The 22321-nt window shown below is 42.9% G+C and overlaps 1 protein-coding gene and 1 pseudogene across 1 annotated transcript in view; one reads left to right on the top strand and one right to left on the bottom strand.

Moving 5' to 3' along the window:
- Window positions 1–4239: 4239 nt before the first annotated feature.
- Window positions 4240–4676, bottom strand: LOC132488670 (small ribosomal subunit protein uS12-like; annotated as a pseudogene).
- Window positions 4677–20806: 16130 nt separating this feature from the next.
- Window positions 20807–22321, top strand: part of CWH43 (cell wall biogenesis 43 C-terminal homolog) — a 45301-nt gene continuing 43786 nt past the window's right edge. Inside the window, 1 exon segment of the mRNA XM_060097117.1 lies at window positions 20807–20849. Coding sequence (XP_059953100.1) covers window positions 20807–20849 — 43 coding nt within the window.

Here is a 22321-nt window from a genome sequence, read left to right as displayed (position 1 = left end):
AGCTGATGAGGATGAGTAGATCTGAGACTGAACAGGGGCTGTGGAAATGGAGACCCAGGGGAGAGAGGCCTGGAAACATGTCACCACCATTCACTGACCAGACAGATCTGAGGGAGGGGAAGGGAGACATGATGGTGCTGGGATGTCTAGTTTTGGTTTGGGTGATGTCATTAACTGAAACAGGGTAAATAAGAAAAGGAATGCAGTTGGTGGGCAGAAGATAATATTTTGGACATTTTGAGTAGAGCCATCCAACGAAAGATGTATAATGGACAGCAGGAAATATGAGATGAGTACAAAGGAGACTGGCTGGAACAAGAATGTGTTGGAAACCACTGGTCTCTAAGAGACAGGGCCAGATGATGGGAGGGCCAAGGAGAGGTGTAGAAGGAGAAGAGAACAGAGGAGAGGAGAAAGGCAGAGGAGGGGAAGTCAACAGTGGAGGCTAAGGAAGAAAGGCAGAGCGGTACCAGGAGACCCAGAGAAGGGTTATGGAGGCCAAGGGAAGAGTCTGAGGGGAGGTGGAGTTGGCTGATTGAAGGTTTTCAGTGACCTCACTGAAATCAGCTCCCCGAGAACGGATGGAGCAGAAGCCAGGGTGAGGAGTGAAGAGTAAGTGAATGATTAGGGAAAGACAGTACAGTCGATTCTTTCAGAGTTTCACAGCAATGAGACAAGAGACTGTGTAACTTGAGGGGAGTACAGAGTAGAGAGAAGTCTTAGTGTGGTCTCGTGGGAAGTTTGTGAAGTGGCATCTGCCTTCGTCAGTCACCAGAGGAGAAAAATGAGTGAAGCACAGTTCTCTCTCTTCCATTCGTGGTCAATGCAGCTTTCCTAACATGGAGCGGAGAATCCGACTTAGTAGCAGCATCCTTTCTACCACTTTTAAAAGACCGGAGTATTGCAACATTGCTGTTCTTGGGGTATGTCCTACTGATCGCTTTATAATGATGTTCTCTTCGGGAGGGAGAAAGACAGGACTGGACTTGTAGCAAAAGGCTGTAGCAGGTAGCCAAGTGCCTCAATTCTGAGCCAGGCTGCTGAGACTCAAAGCCCACCTCTGTCACTTGCTGTGCAACCTTAGTCAGTTATTTAACCTCTCTGTGGCCCAGTTTCCTCATCTGAAAACAAGACTAGTAATAGTGCTACAATAGTGATGGATTGTTGTGAGCATTACCCGAGTTAATAAGACAATATGAAGAACTTGGTATAATGCCTGGCATAGAGTCAGCCCCATGGAGGTATTAGCTGTTATTGTTAATAGTTACGCCAAAGATCTTGGGCATCAGTGTTGGAAAGGACCCTGGGGTTTAACTAACCATGACCTTTTCACCTGCCACCAGCCCATGTTACTGCTATGATTGCTTTGGCTGTTCTTCACCAACATGAAATTCTTTTAATTTTGCATGAAACAGACCTGCAAATTAATATTTGCTCTTTCAAGATTAGAAGAGGCAGTCCTTAAGTAGAAAAACAATAGACTCCCCTGCAAGGTAATAAGGAAGAAGACACTCTTTAGGAGAAACTCATTTTGGTGTAGTAAAATTCTGAACAGTGCTCATAACAGTATAACCAAATACATAATTATAATACTGGGGATGGATGGGTGTCTACGTGCAATTAATTATCTGACTCTTTTGATTTATTTTAACTGTATAGGGAAGCTATGTTTATGCTTCACATCTTTCTTAAAACATTTGTCCTCTAAAACATTCCAAAGCACCAAAGTAAAACCTCTAGCCCAAGGCAGTATGCAAAAATAACCTTTCATTTTGCTGTTAGCTTTGATGGCAATGCAGTCTATTATTTGGAATTACTCTACTTCACTGTCCCCTGCTGGTCAAGGCCCAGGACAACCCACAGCTCCATGACCACGCTGGTCAGCTTCTAATTATGTGCTCCCCAAAGGCTGCAAAAAGATAGCCCAATTTCTTCTAATTAAGAAAATACATTGCTATTTTAACTTACATCCTGGCCAAGTCCTGGTTTTGTGCGACCTGTAGCTTATTCAGTTTGGGGGACCCTCTTTAAGATGAAAGAATAAAAAGTTAGAAACACAAAATCAGATGTGGAAGAGAATATCTGTTTTTGAATGAGAAGAGAAATAACAGGTTACAAATTCCAAAATGCTGACAACTACGACAAACACCACGCATCCAGAAAAATAAACTATTTTTTATTAACTAGCTCTCTCACACACCTCCCTAACACTCTTTTTCCCTGCATTAAAAACTTCTTTGTCTCTTAGTAAAAAAAAACGATTTTGTAATATTTTCTATGGTGGGAATAGAAAGATAATTCAGATTTTCCTTGATCATGGTTCATCAAATTTTTTTACTGTTGATAGTTGAGAAGAATTTCTCTCAACTTCACAATCCATTTGTAGTGTTGTGTGCATTTTAGGTTGGTGGTCAAATTTGGGGACATTTCTATGATTCATGTATGAGATTTCAGGACATTTTCTAACTTTCTTGTATAATATATAATCTTGAATACTCTTTGAAATTGAGAGCACTTATTAACCAGTTTATCTCTATGTCCCCCTTGTAGTGGTATGATTTCTGTTATTTTTTTTTAGATGGCAGCACTTCATGTCAAATTAGCATGATATCTAAATATTGTTCCAATTAAAGGTATTTTCACTTCCCTCCCTTAATGGGATCATCAAACAATCCAAAAACCAGTTTATTACTTCTATTTGAAATTCGTCTCTTCCTCTTGATGAATTACTGCTTTTGGTATGATCTGAAATTTTTTGGTCACAATTTGCTTTTCAATGTCAGACTAATTTCTCTTGGTTTCTTTCTTCATAGTAACCACTTCTGTTTCATATTCCACTAATTTTTTAATCCAAATTTTCTTTCAAAATGATAACTATGTGAGGTGATGGGTGTGTTAGCTAACTTTATTGTGATAACCATTTCACAATAGATATGTATATTACATCACCATGTCGTACACCTTAAATTTATACAACTTGGTCAATTGTACCTCAATAACGTTGGAAAAAAATGTTTTCTTTCAGTTCTTTAATAAAATAAATGACAAAGCAAATGATGTTTGTCGCTTCTCATTTGTTTTACTGAAACTTTGCAAAACAACTTTCAAAACTGCAGCTGATACATTCCCCACCCTCCCCAGTTTCTCCTCAGCAGGAACCATAACTGCCTGCAGTCACTCTAATGCCTTCGATATGAGGGAAATGTGATAGACAAGAAGTTGGAGTGGAAAGGGACAGCTATCTAAACCAACTGTGGTTAAAATATCTTACTTTTGAAAACTTTGTGTAAATGGATGATCACGTGAACACAGTGCTGGGGCCCCTCGCAGGGGTCATTAGCTCCACGGGGACTCTTCCACATCTCACTGTAATCCCTTCTGTTTCCAGGAAGTGCCAGAGTTTGGGGACAACTCTGTATTACTTATTGATTCCTTTCTGCTGTTCCTGTCCATGCAGAAAAGTGTTTTAATTTAGATCTGGTGGATGGAAAGTCCGTCTAAAAGAGAGAAAATTCAGAATTAGGAAATAGTTTTAAATGTACATTTAAAAAAATAGATCCACGGGCCTCCCTGGTGGCGCAAGTGGTTGAGAGTCCGCCTGCCGATGCAGGGGATACGGGTTCGTGCCCCGGTCTGGGAGGATCCCATATGCCGCGGAGCGGCTGGGCCCGTGAGCCATGGCCGCTGAGCCTGCGCGTCTGGAGCCTGCGCGTCCGGAGCCTGTGCTCCGCAACGGGGGAGGCCACAACAGTGAGAGGCCCGCATACCGCAAAAAAAAAAAAAAAAAAAAATAGATCCACAATTATATTAGATAATTTCACCTCTCTCAATAATTGATAGAGCAAGTAGACAGTCAGTAAGGATATAGTAAACTTGAACAACATTGTGAATAAACTTGTCCTAATTGATATTTATAGAACACTGCATACTTGAAAATGTACATTTTAAGGTATGAACTAGAAATCAAGAGACTGGTCTAGTTTTGTCCGTGCAATAACTTGACCTTGGGTATGTCACTTACTCATTTGTAAAATGAGAGAACTGGGGTATCTGCCTAACTAAATAACTGGATCCCTTTGGTTTCTAAGATCCCTTTAAATTCTAAAACCCCATGAACTTGATATACATATGGAACAGACACTAGGCTGATTGCATGAAGAAGGCAAATCAGACCTTTTTTATTATTTTATTTATTATTTTTTTGGCACATGAAAATTTATTACTATTGTGCTTTCACCATCACAATTTAGATCTTGGTCTTTCCTTCTTGCCTTTGTATAGGGCCAAAAGAGAGATGTTGGCTACTTTGACAACCTTAAAGTGGACTCTAGGAATGTCACCAACAGCATGACCTTTGCGACCAAATCCAGCAACTGAAACTTCATCATTTTCCTCAATAAAATTCAAGCAACCATCATTGGGTACAAAGGCTGTGATTTTTTTTTTGCCATTCTTGATTAGTTGAACCATGACTTCCTGATGGCAGAATGTGGCTGTTTGGCTTCAACCATTACTTTTTCAAGTACAATTCCCTTTGCATGAGAAGCGCCTCCAAAAGGGCTGGGCTTCAGGGCTGTGTCAAAATGGGCTTTCTTGTACTGTTTATCATGCCATTTCTGGTCTTTTCCGTGGCTACAGAGCTTCCTGACAGTACAAAAACCACGACACTTGCCCATCCTGCCGGCACCAAGGGCCTGAGTGAGAGATGCAGCACAGGAAGGACCCACAAGCCACCTCGAGCCCAGACTTTTTTTTTTTTTTTTTTTTTTTTTTTTTTGCGGTACCTGGGCCTCTCACTGTTGTGGCCTCTCCCGTTGCGGAGCACAGGCTCTGGACGCGCAGGCTCAGAGGCCATGGCTCACGGGTCTAGCCGCTCCGTGGCATGTGGGATCTTCCCGGACCAGGGCACGAACCCGTGTCCCTGCATCGGCAGGCGGACTCTCAACCACTGTGCCACCAAGGAAGCCCAAGCCCAGACCTTAAAAAAAAAAAAAAAACAAAAAAAAAAACTTGCAATAATTACTTGTAATTAGTGTGATTATTTCTTGTGTGCTATTAGGCTTGAAAACTTTGGTTTTAATAAATGGGCTAAGCGTTTGCTCTCTCTATATATTATTATATATATTATATATTATTAATTGGCTTAGAATCCCACATTCTTCTGTTATAGTATACAATTTACTTACAGCCCAGTTCTATGGTGATTACCACTGATTTAATATTGTCAAATTAATATTGTATGTATATATTTCTAGGCAGAGCATCATTGGGTCGTTAGACTTTTTATTGTTGAAAATGTGCCACCTTCTAGGGAAAAAGTACTGTTTTAAAAATAATTTAAATAAAAAATAAAAGTCTTGGTGGGAGGGAGGGAGACGCAAGAGGGAAGGGATATGGGAACAGATGTATATGTATAACTGATTCACTTTATTATAAAGCAGAAACTAATAAAAAATAAATAAAAGTCTTGTTGCATAATCTGCTTTGTATTCTCAAATTTTATTGTCTCTTGGAAAGATCGATGCTATTTCCATCTGACCAGCCAGTTTGCAGGTCTGAAAACAGGTATTGAGGCCCAAAGTGTTGGGTCCCAGATTCATTCTCTCCCAGGAGGCCCTGGGCTCCTTATGCAAATTCCTTCCATCCCTCCCTGGCAACCTACTTTGCATCCTAGAGATTTCCAGGAGGAACAGTGCCAGAGTTCCTTCTGATACACCCTCTGCCCTCCTCCAATGTCTCCTGGACAATGCATCTATCCCATAAGTAAGAGGGACTGATCAACTGATCTTTTCCAGGACAAACGTTACGCTGCAGCTTCCACCACTGGACACAGAACCAGCTGGAATGAACATCTTTGTTCAGTGGGCCTCTTGTTTCAAGTTGGCCTTAGCAAGGTCCCCATCACATAGACCACCCAGTGCACACATGGTTAGTAATGCCACATATGGCACAGACGTCTTGGCCTCTAGGGACACGTTTTAGGATAACACATCTGTCCTCTCATGCCACCTTACTCCAATTTCCCCCCAGGAGATGCTGGTGGTTTGGGAAGGAGTTGTTGGCATACAACCCTCAGATCCTCCTCCTCCTTTTCTCTCTGGGATTGCTGCAGAAAGCACATGTCATGTCCTGCAATTGACCACCCAGTAAAACTCAGCCTGGTGGGGTGAGGCCTGCGGTTTTCTAGGCCTGCCTGTGGCTGACTCCCTCAGATCTCGCACTATGTGCCAAGACACGGGAACTAAGCTAATCAAGACACGGTTCCTTCCCAGGACATCTAGCAACTATGAAGATGTAAAAATTAATACAAACTTGCGTATTGTATTACACACCCAAATTAAAACAAAAATTAATACACACCCAAAACTGGGCGATCCCAACACTTTCCCAATTTATCTACCCGCATAAATTATTCCACCTCTGGAGAGTCATCCCACAGGACTACTCCTGACTTAATTGCATATAATGGAGTGGGTGGTACTGCAGAATGTTTTCTGTTTGCCTATTGGAATGGGAGAGAATAGACAGGGAGGTGAGGAAAGAGGAGGAGGGAGGAAACTGGAAACATTTCAAGCAGACTCTGGTGCTGAACTCATTTTAACTTGCCAGGACGCTGTAGAGTACATCATCACACACGCCTCGTCCTGTTTGTGTTAAGACAGTAAGTTTCACTTGAGTGTGTCCTAAGTGGCAGGTACATTTCACATTCTTTGTCCTTGGTTTCAAGGTCCCTTCATTAGGCCGCACTGGTATGTTTGGGGAAACTTCTGTTTTAGACCAAATGATTACTCCCTGAACCCCAAATACAACTTCACTTTTCCTGACTTTTTTCCTTTTCTAGATGTCACTGCATTTACCTGGAATGGCCTTCCCCCAATTCCTGCTCTTTGTAAACTTCTGTATCCTCCCAAGCCCACCTGCCTTTGTCACCTTAGCAGATGTGAGCTTTTGCTCTGTGTAAGAAAGACCCATTCTTTGCTATTTCTGAATCTGTTTCCTTAGTGAGTTACCTGCAGAATTTTACTTTTTTCTCCAGTTTTCTCTATTGGGGACCCTGAATTGGTTTCTCACAGTTATGTCATGGCTGGAGTCTAACATACAATGACTTCACAGACACAGAAGCAATTTCTCATACTTCTCAAAAAAGACACACGTATGGATATCTACTTGATTCATTTGTTCATGTATCTTGTTTCAGTTCAGATTATATACTTTTGGAGGGATGTATATTTTGTATCTTCTAAGATACTTATTTAACAACCGATGTTCAGTTAATGGCAGAAGAGAAGGAACACATTCCCCCTGAATTCTGGAAGACATAAATCAAAGAAGTCCACCATGAGCCCCCAAAGCTTTATCCTAAAACTTTGTATGCATTTTACAATCCTGTCTGTAACATACCCCTGTTTGTTTTAACATGAAAGTGTTATGAACTGCTTATACTAGGTAAACTTAATGCTTTGAAAAGATGTGCCATATTGAATTTCTGAGTCTATATATCCTCTGATCCACCACTGCTCACCCCTGCTGTGTATTCCAGTTAAAAAAGCATGGCGACTAGAAGTTAAATAAATGTTTATGGGATGAATAAATGAATAAAAAATCTGATAACACTAATGGAAATTTTGTATGTAGGCAACTCCTTCCAGAAATTTATATATTGGGTCACAGTCTTCCAAGGGAGTTAACTCACCAGCAGGAGTATGATCTGTGTTTCTTTCAAGTCTGGCCAGCTACTGCACAGATGCAATCATTCCTTACTATAATTAGCTTCACTTTACAGGTGGGAAAGTGGAGGCTTAGGCAGATAAACAAGCACCACAGTAGCTGTGAGTAAATAGACCTTAACACCACTGTCTCTCAGGGTACCCAGGCCAACTCCCTCCTGCAGCGGCCCCAAGCGCCCCCAGTTCAGGCCTTCACGTAGTACTTTTCCTGATGGGTTGAGATTACTTGAGCACTTCAGACTCCACCCGTGGGCCAAGAGCTCCTCCTTGCTGGGACTATGTCTTGATCATCTCTGCACACTCAGCTTCCCACACGGAGGGCTCCTAGGAAGCGTGAGAATGAATAAATAAAAATATATAAATCCAAAAAACTGCTGAATGATTCTTGATTTTCCAGGCATGTCTTCTAAGTAGGCCCTTGTGTTTTTAACTTGTGCTAAGAGTACAAGTCTAAATGAAAAAGAACCTAATGTTTACATTAGAACATGAACTCAATGTTTCTCAAGACTTTCTTATTCTATTTTTACTGTATTGAAAATGTTCACTCAAGCATATCTTCTTTACTCTGGATTGATTCCCTTTCAACTCTTTGGGAAACCCTCGTGGACCAGGCCACAGCGATTGTTTTTTGTCTCTGAGAACAGGCACTCCCTGCTCTGCTGCTGCAGGAACACAGCTTGGTTGTCTTCTGTGAGGATGACATGAATAGTCTTGGTCACCACTCTTACAGGACCCTGAGTTAAATTGGCTTCAGATAGATACAAGGAAAATTCCTTCTTAACTATTTTATAGGTACAGATGGCAAATCTACAACTTGTAATGGTTTTTAAAAACAGCTTAATTGAGATATAGTTCACACACCGTGAAATTCACCTATTTATGCCAATCAATGACTTTTGCTGTGTTCACAGGGCTGTGGAACGATCACCACCCTCAATTTTGGAATGTTTCCATCACCACAACATTTCCATCACCTCTAGCCTTTGGCTCCAACTCCAACCTCTCCCCACCTCCAGGGTTGGAGGTGGGCGGAGATTAGCCATAGGCACAGGGAGAAATCTCTGCGGCAAGTATAAGAATCTACTTTGTATAAATATGAATTAGTAAAGATCATTGTGTTTTCAAGTGACAGAAATCTGAATCAAACTGGCTTGGGCAAAATGGAACTTTTTTTTTTTTTAACATCTTTATTGGAGTATAATTGCTTTACAATGGTGTGTTAGTTTCTACTTTATAAAGTGAATCAGCTATACATATACATATATCCCCATATCTCCTCCCTCTTGCGTCTCCCTCCCACTCTCCCTATCCCACCCCTCTAGGTAGTCACAGAGCATCGAGCTGATCTCCCTGTGCTATGCGGCTGCTTCCCACTAGCTATCTATTTTACATTTGGTGTATATATAAGTCCATGCCACTCTCTCACTTTGTCCCAGCTTACCCTTCCCCCTCCCCGTGTCCTCAAGTCCATTCTCTATGTCTGCATCTTTATTCCTGTCCTGCTCCTAGGTTCTTCAGAAACATTTTTTTTTTTAGAAATTTCATGTAATGTCTGAAACACTTATATTAACATATTTCCGTACAAATAACCCAAAGAAAGTTTAGTATTAGCTGCTTTTTTAATTTTTTGTTTGTTTTTTTTATACTGCAGGTTCTTATTAGTCATCAATTTTATACACATCAGTGTATACATGTCAATCCCAATCGCCCAATTCATCCCACGGCCACCACCACCACCCCACCGCGGTTTTCCCCCCTTGATGTCCATACGTTTGTTCTCTGCATCTGTGTCTCAACTTCTGCCCTGCAGGAGTGTCCTCAAGTCCATTCTGTAGTAGGTCTGCCTGTCCTGCCCCTAGGTTCTTCAGAACCATATTTTTTTTAAGATTCCATATATATGTGTTAGCATACGGTATTTGTTTTTCTCTTTCTGACTTACTTCACTCTGTGTGACAGTCTCTAGATCCATCCACCTCATTACAAATAACTCAATTTCATTTCTTTTTATGGCTGAGTAATATTCCATTGTATATATGTGCCACATCTTCTTTATCCATTCATCTGTCAATGGACACTTAGGTTGCTTCCATGTCCCGGCTATTGTAAATAGTGCTGCAACGAGCATAGTGGTACATGACTCTTTTTGAATTATGGTTTTCTCAGGGTGTATGCCCAGTAGTGGGATTGCTGGGTCATATGGTAGTTCTATTTTTAGTTTTTTTTTTTTTTTTTTTTGCGGTACGCGGGCCTCTCACTGTTGTGGCCTCTCCCACTGTGGAGCACAGGCTCCAGACGCACAGGCTCAGCGGCCATGGCTCACGGGTCCAGCCGCTCCACAGCATGTGGGATCCTCCCGGACCGGGGCACGAACCCGCGTTTCCTGCATTGGCAGACGGACTCTCAACCACTGCACCACCAGGGAAGCCCTATTTTTAGCTTTTTAAGGAACCTCCATACTGTTTTTCATAGTGGCTGTATCAATTTACATTCCCACCAACAGTGCAAGCGCATTCCCAAAATTGAGCATTTTTTCATGTTAGTTTTTATTTATTTTTATGTTTCAATCTTTATTTTATATTATCGTATAGTTGATTTACAATGTTGTGTTAGTTTCAGGTGTACAGCAAAGTGAATCTGTTATCCATATACATATATCCATTCTTTTTAAGATTCTTTTCCCATATAGGCCATTACAGAGTATTGAGTAGAGTTCCCTATGCTATACAGTAGGTCCTTGTTGGTTATCTATTTTATATACAGTAGTGTGTATATGTTAATCGCAACCTACTAAGGGAGCATTTACTGACTAACAGGATCCATGGACATTTGAGCAAGCAAACCGTGGGAAGGGCACACAGGCAGCTGGGTCTTAGAAACAGATAGAACAAGGGACTTGAATGCTGCCAAGACTCTTCTTTCTTCTCTGCCCTTCTTTTCATTTTTTCTCAGTAAAACCATTTTCCTCCACATGGCAGGAAACAGCAGCATCTCCCCCACCTCACATGGCATGCCTCCACCACCAAGGAACTTAAGAATCACTTGGAAGCTTAACGCCACCAACACGGACAAACTCCCCTGGAAGACGACCAGGCCAAACTTCAAAAATCATTATTGTTTTGTGGGGTGGGTTTTCTTCTGGGGGATAGGATGATGTTGCATTTCAAACTTAGAATAACCTATACAACAGAAAAGGTGGTTGATGACAGCAAACATCTGGCTATAAATTAAAGATAGAAAGTAATACAAATTAAGAGGTATGTTTAGTTCACACCAGGTGCTTGAAATCCAATAATAGTCATGATGTAGATATAGGGGTACCATAAAATCTGTGGGAGGTATCATGAAAAAGGTAAAAACAAGGATAAAATAAGGATAGAATGTTAATGCAGTCATATGACGAAGTTCTGGTCAATGGGATGTAAGTAGAAGCAGTGTGTGCAGCTTTTAGGAAGTTTTCTTCAGGGGTGTCCTTTCTCTTTCTCCCTCCCCTTTCTTACTCTTGATGGTTTGAATGAGGATGCAAAGCCTGGCGCTGAAGCAGTTATCTTTTTTTTTTTTTTTTTTCTTTTTTTTGCGGTATGCGGGCCTCTCACTGTTGTGGCCTCTCCCGTTGCGGAGCAGAGGCTCCGGATGCGCAGGCCCAGCGGCCATGGCTCACGGGCCCAGCCGCTCCGCGGCATATGGGATCCTCCCAGACCGGGGCACGAACCCGTATCCCCTGCATCGGCAGGCGGACTCTCAACCACTGCGCCACCAGGGAGGCCCTGAAGCAGTTATCTTGAATCGTGAAGTGGAATTTGTCTGTTGAGGACAGTGAGCAACGGGATGGAAAGGGCCTGGGTTCCTGATGACCATGGGGCCATCATACCAGCCTGGGATTACTTATGCCAACGTTATTATAAGAGAGATAAAGCCTCAATCTTGTTCAAGCCACTGCTGTTTTGGAATTTCTGCCATACTTGGTCAAGCCTTGGGATGAAAAATTGCAATAAAATGTTTCCTAGTCCAATAATTTCTCAATCTCAGTGGATTGTACTGACAGGGTAGGACAATGATATTTATGGGTAAAGCTTCAAAAAAAAAAAAACCCTACTTCCTATGTACTCTTTCTCAGGAAGTCACTGGAGTAAACCAATTAAGAGGAAGACATGGGATGCTGGCAATGGGGAGCCCAACACAGGAGACAGGTGGAAGCATCTCTCAAGTGGGGCTGGAGGGAAGCTCCAGGACAACAGGTGTGCAGCCAGCCTGGAGAGCAACCTGTCCAGATTGTAGCACAAGAGTAGATTCTTCTCCATTATAGATTATTTTCCATTATAGGTTATTACAAGATATTGAATATAGTTCCCTGTGCTCTACAGTAGGACCTTGTTGTTTATCAATTCTATATATAATGGTTTGCATCAACTAACCCCAAACTCACGGTCCATCCCTTCCCCATCCCCCACCCCCCTTGGCAACACAAGTCTGTTCTTTATGTCTGTGAGTCTGTTTCTGTTTCACAGATAGGTTAATTTGTGTTGTATTTTAGATTCTGCATATGAATGATATCATATGATACTTGTCTATCTCTGTCTGATTTATTTCACTTATATATATATATATATATATTCCAGGTCCATCCATGTTGCTGCAAATGGCATTATTTCATTCTTTTTTATGGCTGAGTAATATTACATTGTATATATGTACCACATCTTCTTTATCATTCATCTGTCAATGGACATTTAGGTTGTTTCCATGTGTTGGCTATTGTAATTAGTGCTGCTATGAACATTGGGGTGCATATATATTTTCGAATTAGAGTTTTATCCAGATATATGTCCAGGAGTGGGATTGCTGGATCATATGGTAACTCAGTTTTTAGTTTTTAAAGGAACCTCCATACTGTTCTCATAGTGGCTCCACCAATTTACATTCCCACCAACAGTGTAAGAGGGTTCCGTTTTCTCCACACCCTCTACAGCATTTATTATTTGTAGACATTTTGATGGTGGCCATTCTGACTGGTGTGAGGTCCAAGGCCCCACTCTCTTTTTTTATTTTTATGTGCTTCCTTTTATTTTATTTTTTTTCTCTATTTTTTAAAAATTGGAGTATAATTGCTTTACATTGTTGTGTTAGTTGCTGCTGTATAACAAAGTGAATCAGCTATACATATACATATATCCCCATATCCCCTCCCTCTTGTGTCTGCCTCCCACCCTCCTTATCCCACCCATCCAGGTGGTCACAAAGCACCAAGCTGATCTCCCTGTGCTATGCGACTGCTTCCCACTAGCTATCTATTTTACGTTTGGTAGCGTATATATGTCAATGCAAGGCCCCACTCTTAATAGTTGTATTATGCTCCTCACTCTGCCAGTTCAAAAGACTGTGGTGATTCCACCTGTAACTTTAGTTACAAATCTGACAGAGGACTCTGGGAGTTGAGGAGACTGGCTCCCTGCCTGTACTGATTTCCCTAGATGGTGTTTACTGAACAAATATTCATTCGGGGCAGCATAAAAAATCCTAGAGGAGAAATCAGTTCAAGCACCACACTCATATTTTGTAACCTGACTATTCCTCTTTCTCTCTTTCCTGTGCCCAGAGGGGCATAGGATGAATGCTCAAAGACATTCCCTTTAATTTGTATATCCCCTTAGCCTCTGGGAAAAACACTGGATGTGGGTGTCTTGGTCAGGGCAATGTTAGTTCTGTAATGAATAAATCCCAACATTTCTGTGCCCCAATCACACAGGGCAGTCCGAGGCCTGTGTCCCAGTCAAAGGGCTAGCTCTCCTCCTTGCAGGCAGTCAAGGACATAGGCTCCCTTCCTCTTGCGGCTCAGCCCTTCCCTAGCCTCCCTGTCATGAGCAGAAGGGGAGAGAGGAGGAGAAAGACAGCACTCTTTAGCCTGCTTGTCTGGTAGTGACATACATCACTTGGTCACCTTCCATTGGTGACAGCTGGTCACCTAAGACCCCATGGAGATGGCAGGGGAGCTGAGAAATGCAGCCCCTGGCTGGCAGCTCCTTTCCAGTAGCAACTCTATTGCATGGACAGAGAAGGATGAGCAGGGATATTTGGTAGAGTTAACCTTCTCTGCCATAGGGAGCTTCCATGTTTTTTCCATTCAAGGAAAGACACTTACTTGTCCACATTGGAGAGAGGCAGGCAAAGAGTACTCCTCCATTTCCTCATGGCTGCAGGTGGAAGTCTGATGATGGCAAGCAAAACCCAGTGCCTTCCATTGATAGATGAATGGATAAAGAAGATGTGGCACATATATACAATGGAATATTACTCAGCCATAAAAAGGAACGAAATTGAGTTATTTGTAGTGAGGTGGATAGACCTAGAGTCTGTCATACAGAGTGAAGTAAGTCAGAAAGAGAAAAACAAATACTGTATGCTAATGCATACATATGGAATCTAAAAAAAAAAAAAGGTCATGAAGAACCTAGGGGCAGGACAGGAATAAAGATGCAGACCTACTAGAGAATGGACTTGAGGACACGGGGAGGGGGAAGGGAAAGCTGGGACAAAGTGAGAGAGTAGCATGGACATATAGACACTACCAAATGTAAAATAGATAGCTAGTGGGAAGCAGCCGCATAGCACAGGGAGATCAGCTCGGTGCTTTGTGACCAGCTAGAAGGGTGGGATAGGGAGGGTGGGAGGGAGGGAGACACAGGAGGGAAGAGATATGGGGATATATGTATATGTATAACTGATTCACTTTGTTATAAAGCAGAAACTAACACACCATTGTAAAGCAATTATACTCCAATGAAAATGTTAAGAAAAAAACTGATGTTAAGTATTAAAAATAGATATGTATACAAAAAACAAACAAACAAAAACCCCAGTGCCTTGAAGACTTTGGCTAAAACAGAGCCAGAGACCGCCAGCTTCTCAGAGAAGTTCATTACTTTTTTCATTTTATTGAAGTCAAGTAACCTGTCTCTCTTTTTTTTTCTAATTTTATTTTATTATTATTGTTTTTGTGGTACGTGGGCCTCTCACTGCTGTGGCCTCTCCCGTTGAGGAGCACAGGTTCCAGACACACAGGCTCAGCGGCCATGGCTCACGGGTCCAGCCGCTCCATGGCACATGGGATCCTCCCGGACCGGGGCACGAACCTGAGTCCCCTGCATTGGCAGGTGGACTCTCAACCACTGTGCCACCAGGGAAGCCCTCTAATTTTATTTTTTTAATTGAAGTATAGTTGATTTACGTCATGTTAGTTTCAGGTGTACAGCACAGTGATTCAGTTATATATATATATGTGTGTGTGTGTATATATATATAATATATATATATATTCTTTTTCAGATACTTTTCCCTTATAGATTATTACAAAACACTGAGTATAGTTACCTGTGCTATACAATAGGTCCTTGTTGATCATCTGTTTTATATACAGTAGTGTGTATATGTTAATCCCAATCTCCTAATAACCTCTGTTTTGAATAGACTCTATGGGAAAAAAAAAAGATGTTCATGTTTTCTAGGTAGGGAGCCTATCCATTTGAATATTACCCTAAACAAAGCTGCCTAAGTATCCATCAAAAGGGGAACGCTTAAGTAAATTAGCTATAACCACGCTATGGAATAATAAGCAGCTATTAAAAATCACATTGCAGGGCTTCCCTGGTGGCGCAGTGGTTGAGAGTCCGCCTGCCGATGCAGGGGACACGGGTTTGTGCCCCGGTCCGGGAAGATCCCACATGCCGCAGAGCGGCTGGGCCCGTGAGCCATGGCTGCTGAGCCTGCACGTCCGGAGCCTGTGCTCTGCAACGGGAGAGGCCACAACAGTGAGAGGCCCGCGTACCGCAAAAAAAAAAAAAAAAAAAAAAAAAAAAAAAAAATCACATTGCACAAGATAGTTTATCGACATAAGAAAATATTTGTAATGTATTAGGTAAAGAAAGCAGGGAACCAAAGATAATTAAATAACTACTAATCAATGACTAACTAAAATTAAAAGAGCTAACAGAACTATACATTCTTCTTTTTTAAAAAAGAGGGTTGTAATAGATTGCATTATTGTTCAAAAACACTTTCCGCCCCCTTTGTATACACTCAGTCCCATTGAGGTCGGCTTGGTCACTGAGTTTGCCATGTGGGTGGAAGTGATGTGGTCCTTCCAGGAGACCTACAGGCAGGCACGCCTCCTGAGTCCCAGATGCACGATGATGGAGAGTGGCTGCCGCTGAACCACCATGGACATGTGATGCGAGCAAGAAATAAACATCTGTCATTGTAAAACGGGAACTGAGCTTATCTTTAGGTGGCAGAGGTGCTTTTGAAAAAATTAACAAATATAATTGAGAGGTCAAGTAACATGAATGGGTTTCTCCTTATTTCACCGCTTCAAAGAAAAACATTTCTGTTTTTTGCTAGATCAGAACATCTTTATTATACTGTAAAAAGTATTATCTCCTAGTAGAGATTCTTGTCTTCTGATGAAAAGGAAAATAATCTCATTATGTTCTGATTGAACTTGATGTGTTCATGCCCCAGGAAATAGGGGAGGCAGAAAGAAACAGTGGGCAGTGCCATAATGGGCTTCATTCATTTCCATGCAAAGTAAGAATGCAAATGGCAATTCGAGGTCAAAGAAGAGATTCTGACACAAATGAAAAGGCCGTGGCCTTTGAAATTAAATTGAAACCAGGCAGATTGTAAATACAAAAACTGCGGTAGCAGCAGTGAATTAACATATAATGGTTGCATTCACAGAGCAGGGCAAAGCAAATGATGCTGTTATCAGTTCTACAAGTAACTCCTATCCTGTATGCGATGAGTAAAAATTATACAGTACCAGTAATTAAATAGCAATGAAATTCAATGGAGAACAAGGGAATTAAAAGTTCATACGGGGCCTCCCTGGTGGCGCAGTGGTTGAGAGTCCGCCTGCCGATGCAGGGGATACGGGTTCGTGCCCCGGTCTGGGAGGATCCCATATGCCGCGGAGCGGCTGGGCCCGTGAGCCATGGCCGCTGAGCCTGCGCATCCGGAGCCTGTGCTCCGCAACGGGAGAGGCCACAACAGTGAGAGGCCCGCGTATGGCAAAAAAAAAAAAAAAAAAAAAAAAAAAAGTTCATACGAGCATTCTATTTGACTTATGATATTTGGGAATGAAATTAAAAGCAACTTCATAGTTAACTGATTATAGAGACAATCATAATTCAGACTTACAAGCTACAAAGGAGTCATGATCAGGAGTCATGATAAAAATTTCTCACAATGTGCCATGGAGGGACAAAATGATAAATCAGAATAATTATTATTATTTTTTAAAATATTTATTTATTTATTTTACTTTTGGCTGCATTGGGTCTTAGTTGAGGCATGCGGGATCTTTCGTTTCAGTGTGCAGCCTCTTTGTTGCGGCGAGAGGGCTTCTCTCTAGTTGTGGTGCGCGAGCTCCAGAGCGCGTGGGCTCTGTAGTTGCTGTGCGCGGGCTTAGCTGCCCCACGGTATGTGGGATTCTAGTTCCCCAACCAGGGATCGAACTCGCTTCCCCTGCATTGGAAGGCGGATTCTTAATCACTGGACCCAGGGAAGTCCGCAGAGTAATTATGGTAAACTAAAACATTATTATCCCTTTGTAGAAGGGGAGGGGAAAAAAACCTCTGGTGAGATTCCCCCTTGCATACTGAGTGACATTCTTGTCTCCGCAGTTGGAAAAGAGAATAAGTTAGAGAAAGCCTAGAGAAGGCAATGATCTCAGATGGAGATGGATGGTGGAGAGGCTATTGATGTAATTGCCAAACATGTACTTACCTACCATATGCTTAGCACAAGGCCAATATGATGTATAAAGTGGATTTTTATAACAGAAATGACAGCTGCTCACCAAAACTTGGTTTCTTTCCTTTCTGGACTCACAGCTAGACAGCATTTTCCAGACTCCCTTGCAGTTAGTTGTGATCAAAGTATTAAACAGAAAAAAATTCTACTAAGACAAAAATTGAGCTCTAAGTGGAAGAGAAAACACACTGCATCCTTAGTAGAAGGAAAGCTTTTCTTAGCACTTAGCTTTGAAAAGGGACAAACTTTGAAGAGCACCTACTAAGTATACCAAGGACAGAATGAGAGGCTTTTCACACGGGTGCATGGAAAAGAAATATATTTGGGCAAAGAAGAAGGAAAATGCAGTGTCTGATGTTTTCAGTCACTGAAGTCTATAACACATTGAAGAATGCCTGGTACTAAATGACTGGTATCCAGTCAAAACATTTTTACAAGGTATAACTAAAATGAATTGTATTTTAAAAATTGTCTTATTGACATATAATTCACACCCCATATAATTCACCCATTCAACATGTGCAATGCAATGTTTTCAGTATATTCACAAAGTTGTGCAACCATTGCCACAATCTAATTTTAAAACATTTTCATTCCCCCTTGTATACCCACTCATTAATTCCCTTTCCCTCACTACCTGTCCCCTCAGCCCTAAGCAGCAACTCATCTACTGTTGGTCACTACAAACTTGCCTATTCAGAACATTTCATATAAATGGAATCATACAATATGTGATTTATTTTGTGACTGGCTTCTTTCACTTAGCACAGTGTTTTTGAGGTTCATCTATGTTGTAGCATGTATCGGTACTCCATTACTTTTTATTGCTGGATGACATTCTATTGTGTGTATTTACCACATTTTGTTTATCCATTTATTTGTTGTTGCACATTTGGGTTGTTTCCACTTTTGGCCATTGTGAATAATGTTACTATGAATATTTGTGCACAAATTCTCTATGTTTTCATTTCTCTTGGGTATATACTCCTAGGAGTAGAATTGATTGGTCATATGGTAACTCTGTTTAATCATTTGAAGAACTACCAGATTGTTTTCCAAAGTGGCTACACCATTTTACATTCCCATCAGCAATGTAGGAGTTTTCCACTTTTCCCACATCTTTGCCAACCCTTGTTATTATCTGACTTTTTTGATTATAGCCATCTTAGTGAGTGTGAAGTAGTATTTCATTGTGGTTTTGATTTGTATTTCCCTAATGAAATTATATTGAATATATTTTCCTGAATATACTTTGCTTATTGGCTACTTGTAGATGTTCTTTGGAAAAAGGCCTATCTAATCCTTTGTTCATCTTTAAAGTGAGTATTACTGAGTTGTAATTTTATTTTATTTTATTTATTTTTAAAAATAATTTTTATTTATTAATTTTTGGCTGCATTGGGTCTTTGTTGCCATGCACGGGCTTTCTCTAGTTGTGGTGAGAGGGGGCTACTCTTTGTTGAGGTGCACGGGCTTCTCATTGTGGTGGCTTCTCTTGTTGAGGAGCACAGGCTTTAGGCGCGTGGGCTTCAGTAGTTGTGGCACGCAGGCTCAGTAGTTGTGGTGCACAGGCTTTGTTGCTCCACGGCATGTGGGATCTTTTTGGACCAGGGCTCGAACACGTGTCCCCTGCGTTGGCAGGCAGATTCTTAACCACTGTGCCACCAGGGAAGTCCCTGAGTTGTAATTTTTAAAAATATATATTCCAGATACCAGTTCCTTACCAGATGTATAATTATAAAATATTTCCTCCCATTCTGTGCATTGCCTTTTCACTTTCTTGGACTGTGTCCTTTGAAGCACAAAAGCTTTTAGTTTTGATGAAGTCCAATTTATTTATTATTTATTTTGTCATTTGTGCTTTTGCTGTTGTATCTAAGGATCCATAGTCTAACTAAAGATCATGAAGAGTTACTCCTATGTTTTAAGATTTTTATAGTTTCATCTCTTACATTTAAGTCTTTGATCCATTTTGAGTTAAGTTTTGTATATGGTGTGAGATTTGGGGGGGGTGTCCGATTTACCCTTTTTCCCGTGGAATTTCAATTGTTCTAAATCCATTTGTTGAGAAGACCACCCCTTCCCTCATGTACTTGTTTTGGCAAGCTTGTTGAAAATCATTTGCGCCTAAATGAGAGGGTTTATTTCCGGACTCTCAATTCTATTCAATTGATCTCTATCTGGTGACAATGAGTACTAGTAAGTAATTAAGCGATTTGGAACTCTTTGCTCAAAACTGCTCTTAACTGATTTACACTTTTAGGCAATCCATCATTGTTTGTTTAATTTCAGAGCAAACCTTCCGAAAGTGGTAAATGACAAACTGTTCCAAAAAAATTAAAGCGAATTAAAATAAATTGTTTGAGAAGGTTCTAAAAAACTCAAAACATCCTGGGGTGTGGTAATATCTGAAGGAGAAATAACTGGCCTAGTTCACTCGCTCCATTGTTAGTTAGAACGTCTCTCCCTTTCTCCTCAGGAACGGGCACTCTCAAAGATCATTACCCATAAAGTGGAGGAAGGCTGAACTTCCACTGCCATCACTGGTTTTCTCTCCCCTGAGTAAGTGTTGCGACGTCTCTAAAAGCCATAGAAAATTCTGTAATCTCTAGAATTTTTCAACAGCTTTCCCAGAATGCGATTTGTTTACTACCAAAGCTGAGAAGGAGAAGAGCACACCTGGCCATCGCAGGTGCCCGCTCGCCCGAGAGCGTCGCCCAGGCCTTAGGAACGCCAAGGTCCTGTTCGCACCTGCTCGCCGAAGGCGCTAGAGCGCCTGGCAGCTCAGGCTCCCCGCCTGCGTCTAAGCCTTCCTCTCGCAACGCGCCCCTGGGCCTCGTTTAAAGGGCAACGCGGGTGCAGAGTTGCAATGATGCCGTCCTCTTGGGTGCTCGCAGCGCGCCATCCCCGGGGCCGCTCTGCCGGCGAGCCCGGCCACCTGGTTTCTTCTGGGCGGCAGGTCGGAGGCCCCCGGGTCCCGCTCGCTGCGCGGTGGCGTCGGCGGAGGCGGTGGCGCGGGACCGCGGGCCGCGCAGAGGCGGTGGGGCCGGGCGGGGGGTGCTGGATGGGACGGGGCGGGGGCAGCGGGCCCCACCCTCGCCTGGGCGCGGCTTGCGGGTCGGCGAGCGGCCGGGCGGGCGGCCGGGCGGGCGGCTGCAGGCTCGACGAGAGACCGAGGCGTGGACGCCGACCCCGGAGGACTCGGCGGCCGGCGCGGTGCGGCGGGTGTGCGGGCCGCGCGGCTTCCCTCGGCGGCGCCGCTCCGGGCCTCGGCCATGCCCTCGCCGTGGAGAGAAGTGCTCCTGGAGAGCCTCCTGGGTAAGCCGAGGCCGCCCGCCGCGCATTCGCCGGTCCGCTCCCCCGGCCCTGCCCGGAGCCGCGGTGCTCGGCCGGGTTGGCTGAGCTCCCGGAGGGATCAACGTGTGCTGGGTGCCCGGAATAGAGATGCTTATTGTCCCCTGGCAACTTCTGCTGCAGGAGGAATTGAGAGAGAGAGAGAGAGAGAGAGCTCCCACGCCACCCTGGTTGCGCCCAAGGGGCCCTACTTCTTCACCTGTCGGCCTTGAACCGCGAAGCTGGTACCAACCCCGAGTCCCCTCACCCGTGATCTTTAAGTTTAACTGAATAAATTTCAGCACCGAACTTTACCTTTCAGAAGGAAAGGGGCACCCGTTTCCCCCGGTAGCTGTAGGTGAGCACTCAGCGCGGTGGCTACCGCCTGGGTTGACCCCTCACAATTGGCCTTGGGTAGTGGCTGTACTTTTGAGTATTTGGCAGAAAACGTCGAATTCGAGTCCCATGTGCTCACTTAGCAGCTTTGCAAAAAGTCCCAAGAACAATTATTGTTGTAATAATGTCGGAGTTGTATGGTTGAAATCAGAATTCCCAGACAAACGTTCAGGAGATTGCTAGCATCTCGCTGTTCACGATGAAGGGGAGGGGTGCCTTCCTAAGAACTTGATTTTCTGGGAGCTGGTAATGCTCGGGCTGGGGGGCGAGGCTCATTTTTTGGCCCAGTCTGTATCTCACAAGTACGCGATGTAAAGCGAATTACATTCAGTGAGTACCTAGGGTGCTAGGTACTGTGTGTACTTTATCTTTTTTAATCTTTATTTTTTTTATTTTTTTTATTTTTTTATTTTTGGCTGCTTTGGGTCTTTGTTGCTGCGCGCGGGCTTTCTCTAGTTGCGGCAAGCGGGGGCCACTCTTCGTTGTGGTGCACGTGCTTCTCACTGCAGCGGCCTCTCCTGCTGCAGAGCACGGGCTCCAGGGCGTGCGGGCTTCAGTAGTTGTGGTGCATGGGCTCAGCCGCTCCGCGGCACGTGGGATCCTCCCAGACCAGGGCTCAAACCCGTGTCCCCTGCCTTGGCAGGCGGATTCTTAAACACTGCGCCACCAGGGAAGCCCTATCTTTTTTAATCTTAATAACTCTGCGAGGTGGTTAAAAGTACTGCTTTCGGTGGTTAAGGATGGTTTGGAACCAGACCGCTCGGTTTTAAGTTCACTCTGCCATTTGCCACTTTTGTGACCTTAGGCAACTACTTAACTTTCTGAGTCTAAGGAGTTTTTGTTGTTTGATTTTGCATTTGTAGGAGGGGAGTTGAAATAGTGTCAGTTTCATAGGATGCGGAAGAAGGGAGAAGATGGGGTGAATACTTAGCACAGAGCTTAGCACATGGTAACTGCCCATTGGTTAATTATCATCATTGTAGAAGATTACACAGTCAGTAGTTGGCAGCTGTGAAAGTAACGACAAATCTGGGTTCTCCACTACTCTACACTGTCTCCTA

The sequence above is a fragment of the Mesoplodon densirostris genome, chromosome 1 (assembly GCF_025265405.1).
Source record: "Mesoplodon densirostris isolate mMesDen1 chromosome 1, mMesDen1 primary haplotype, whole genome shotgun sequence".
Taxonomy (NCBI): Eukaryota; Metazoa; Chordata; class Mammalia; order Artiodactyla; family Ziphiidae; genus Mesoplodon; species Mesoplodon densirostris.
The sequence above is the reverse complement of the archived record's forward strand: the minus strand, read 5'-3'. Positions and strand labels throughout refer to the sequence as shown.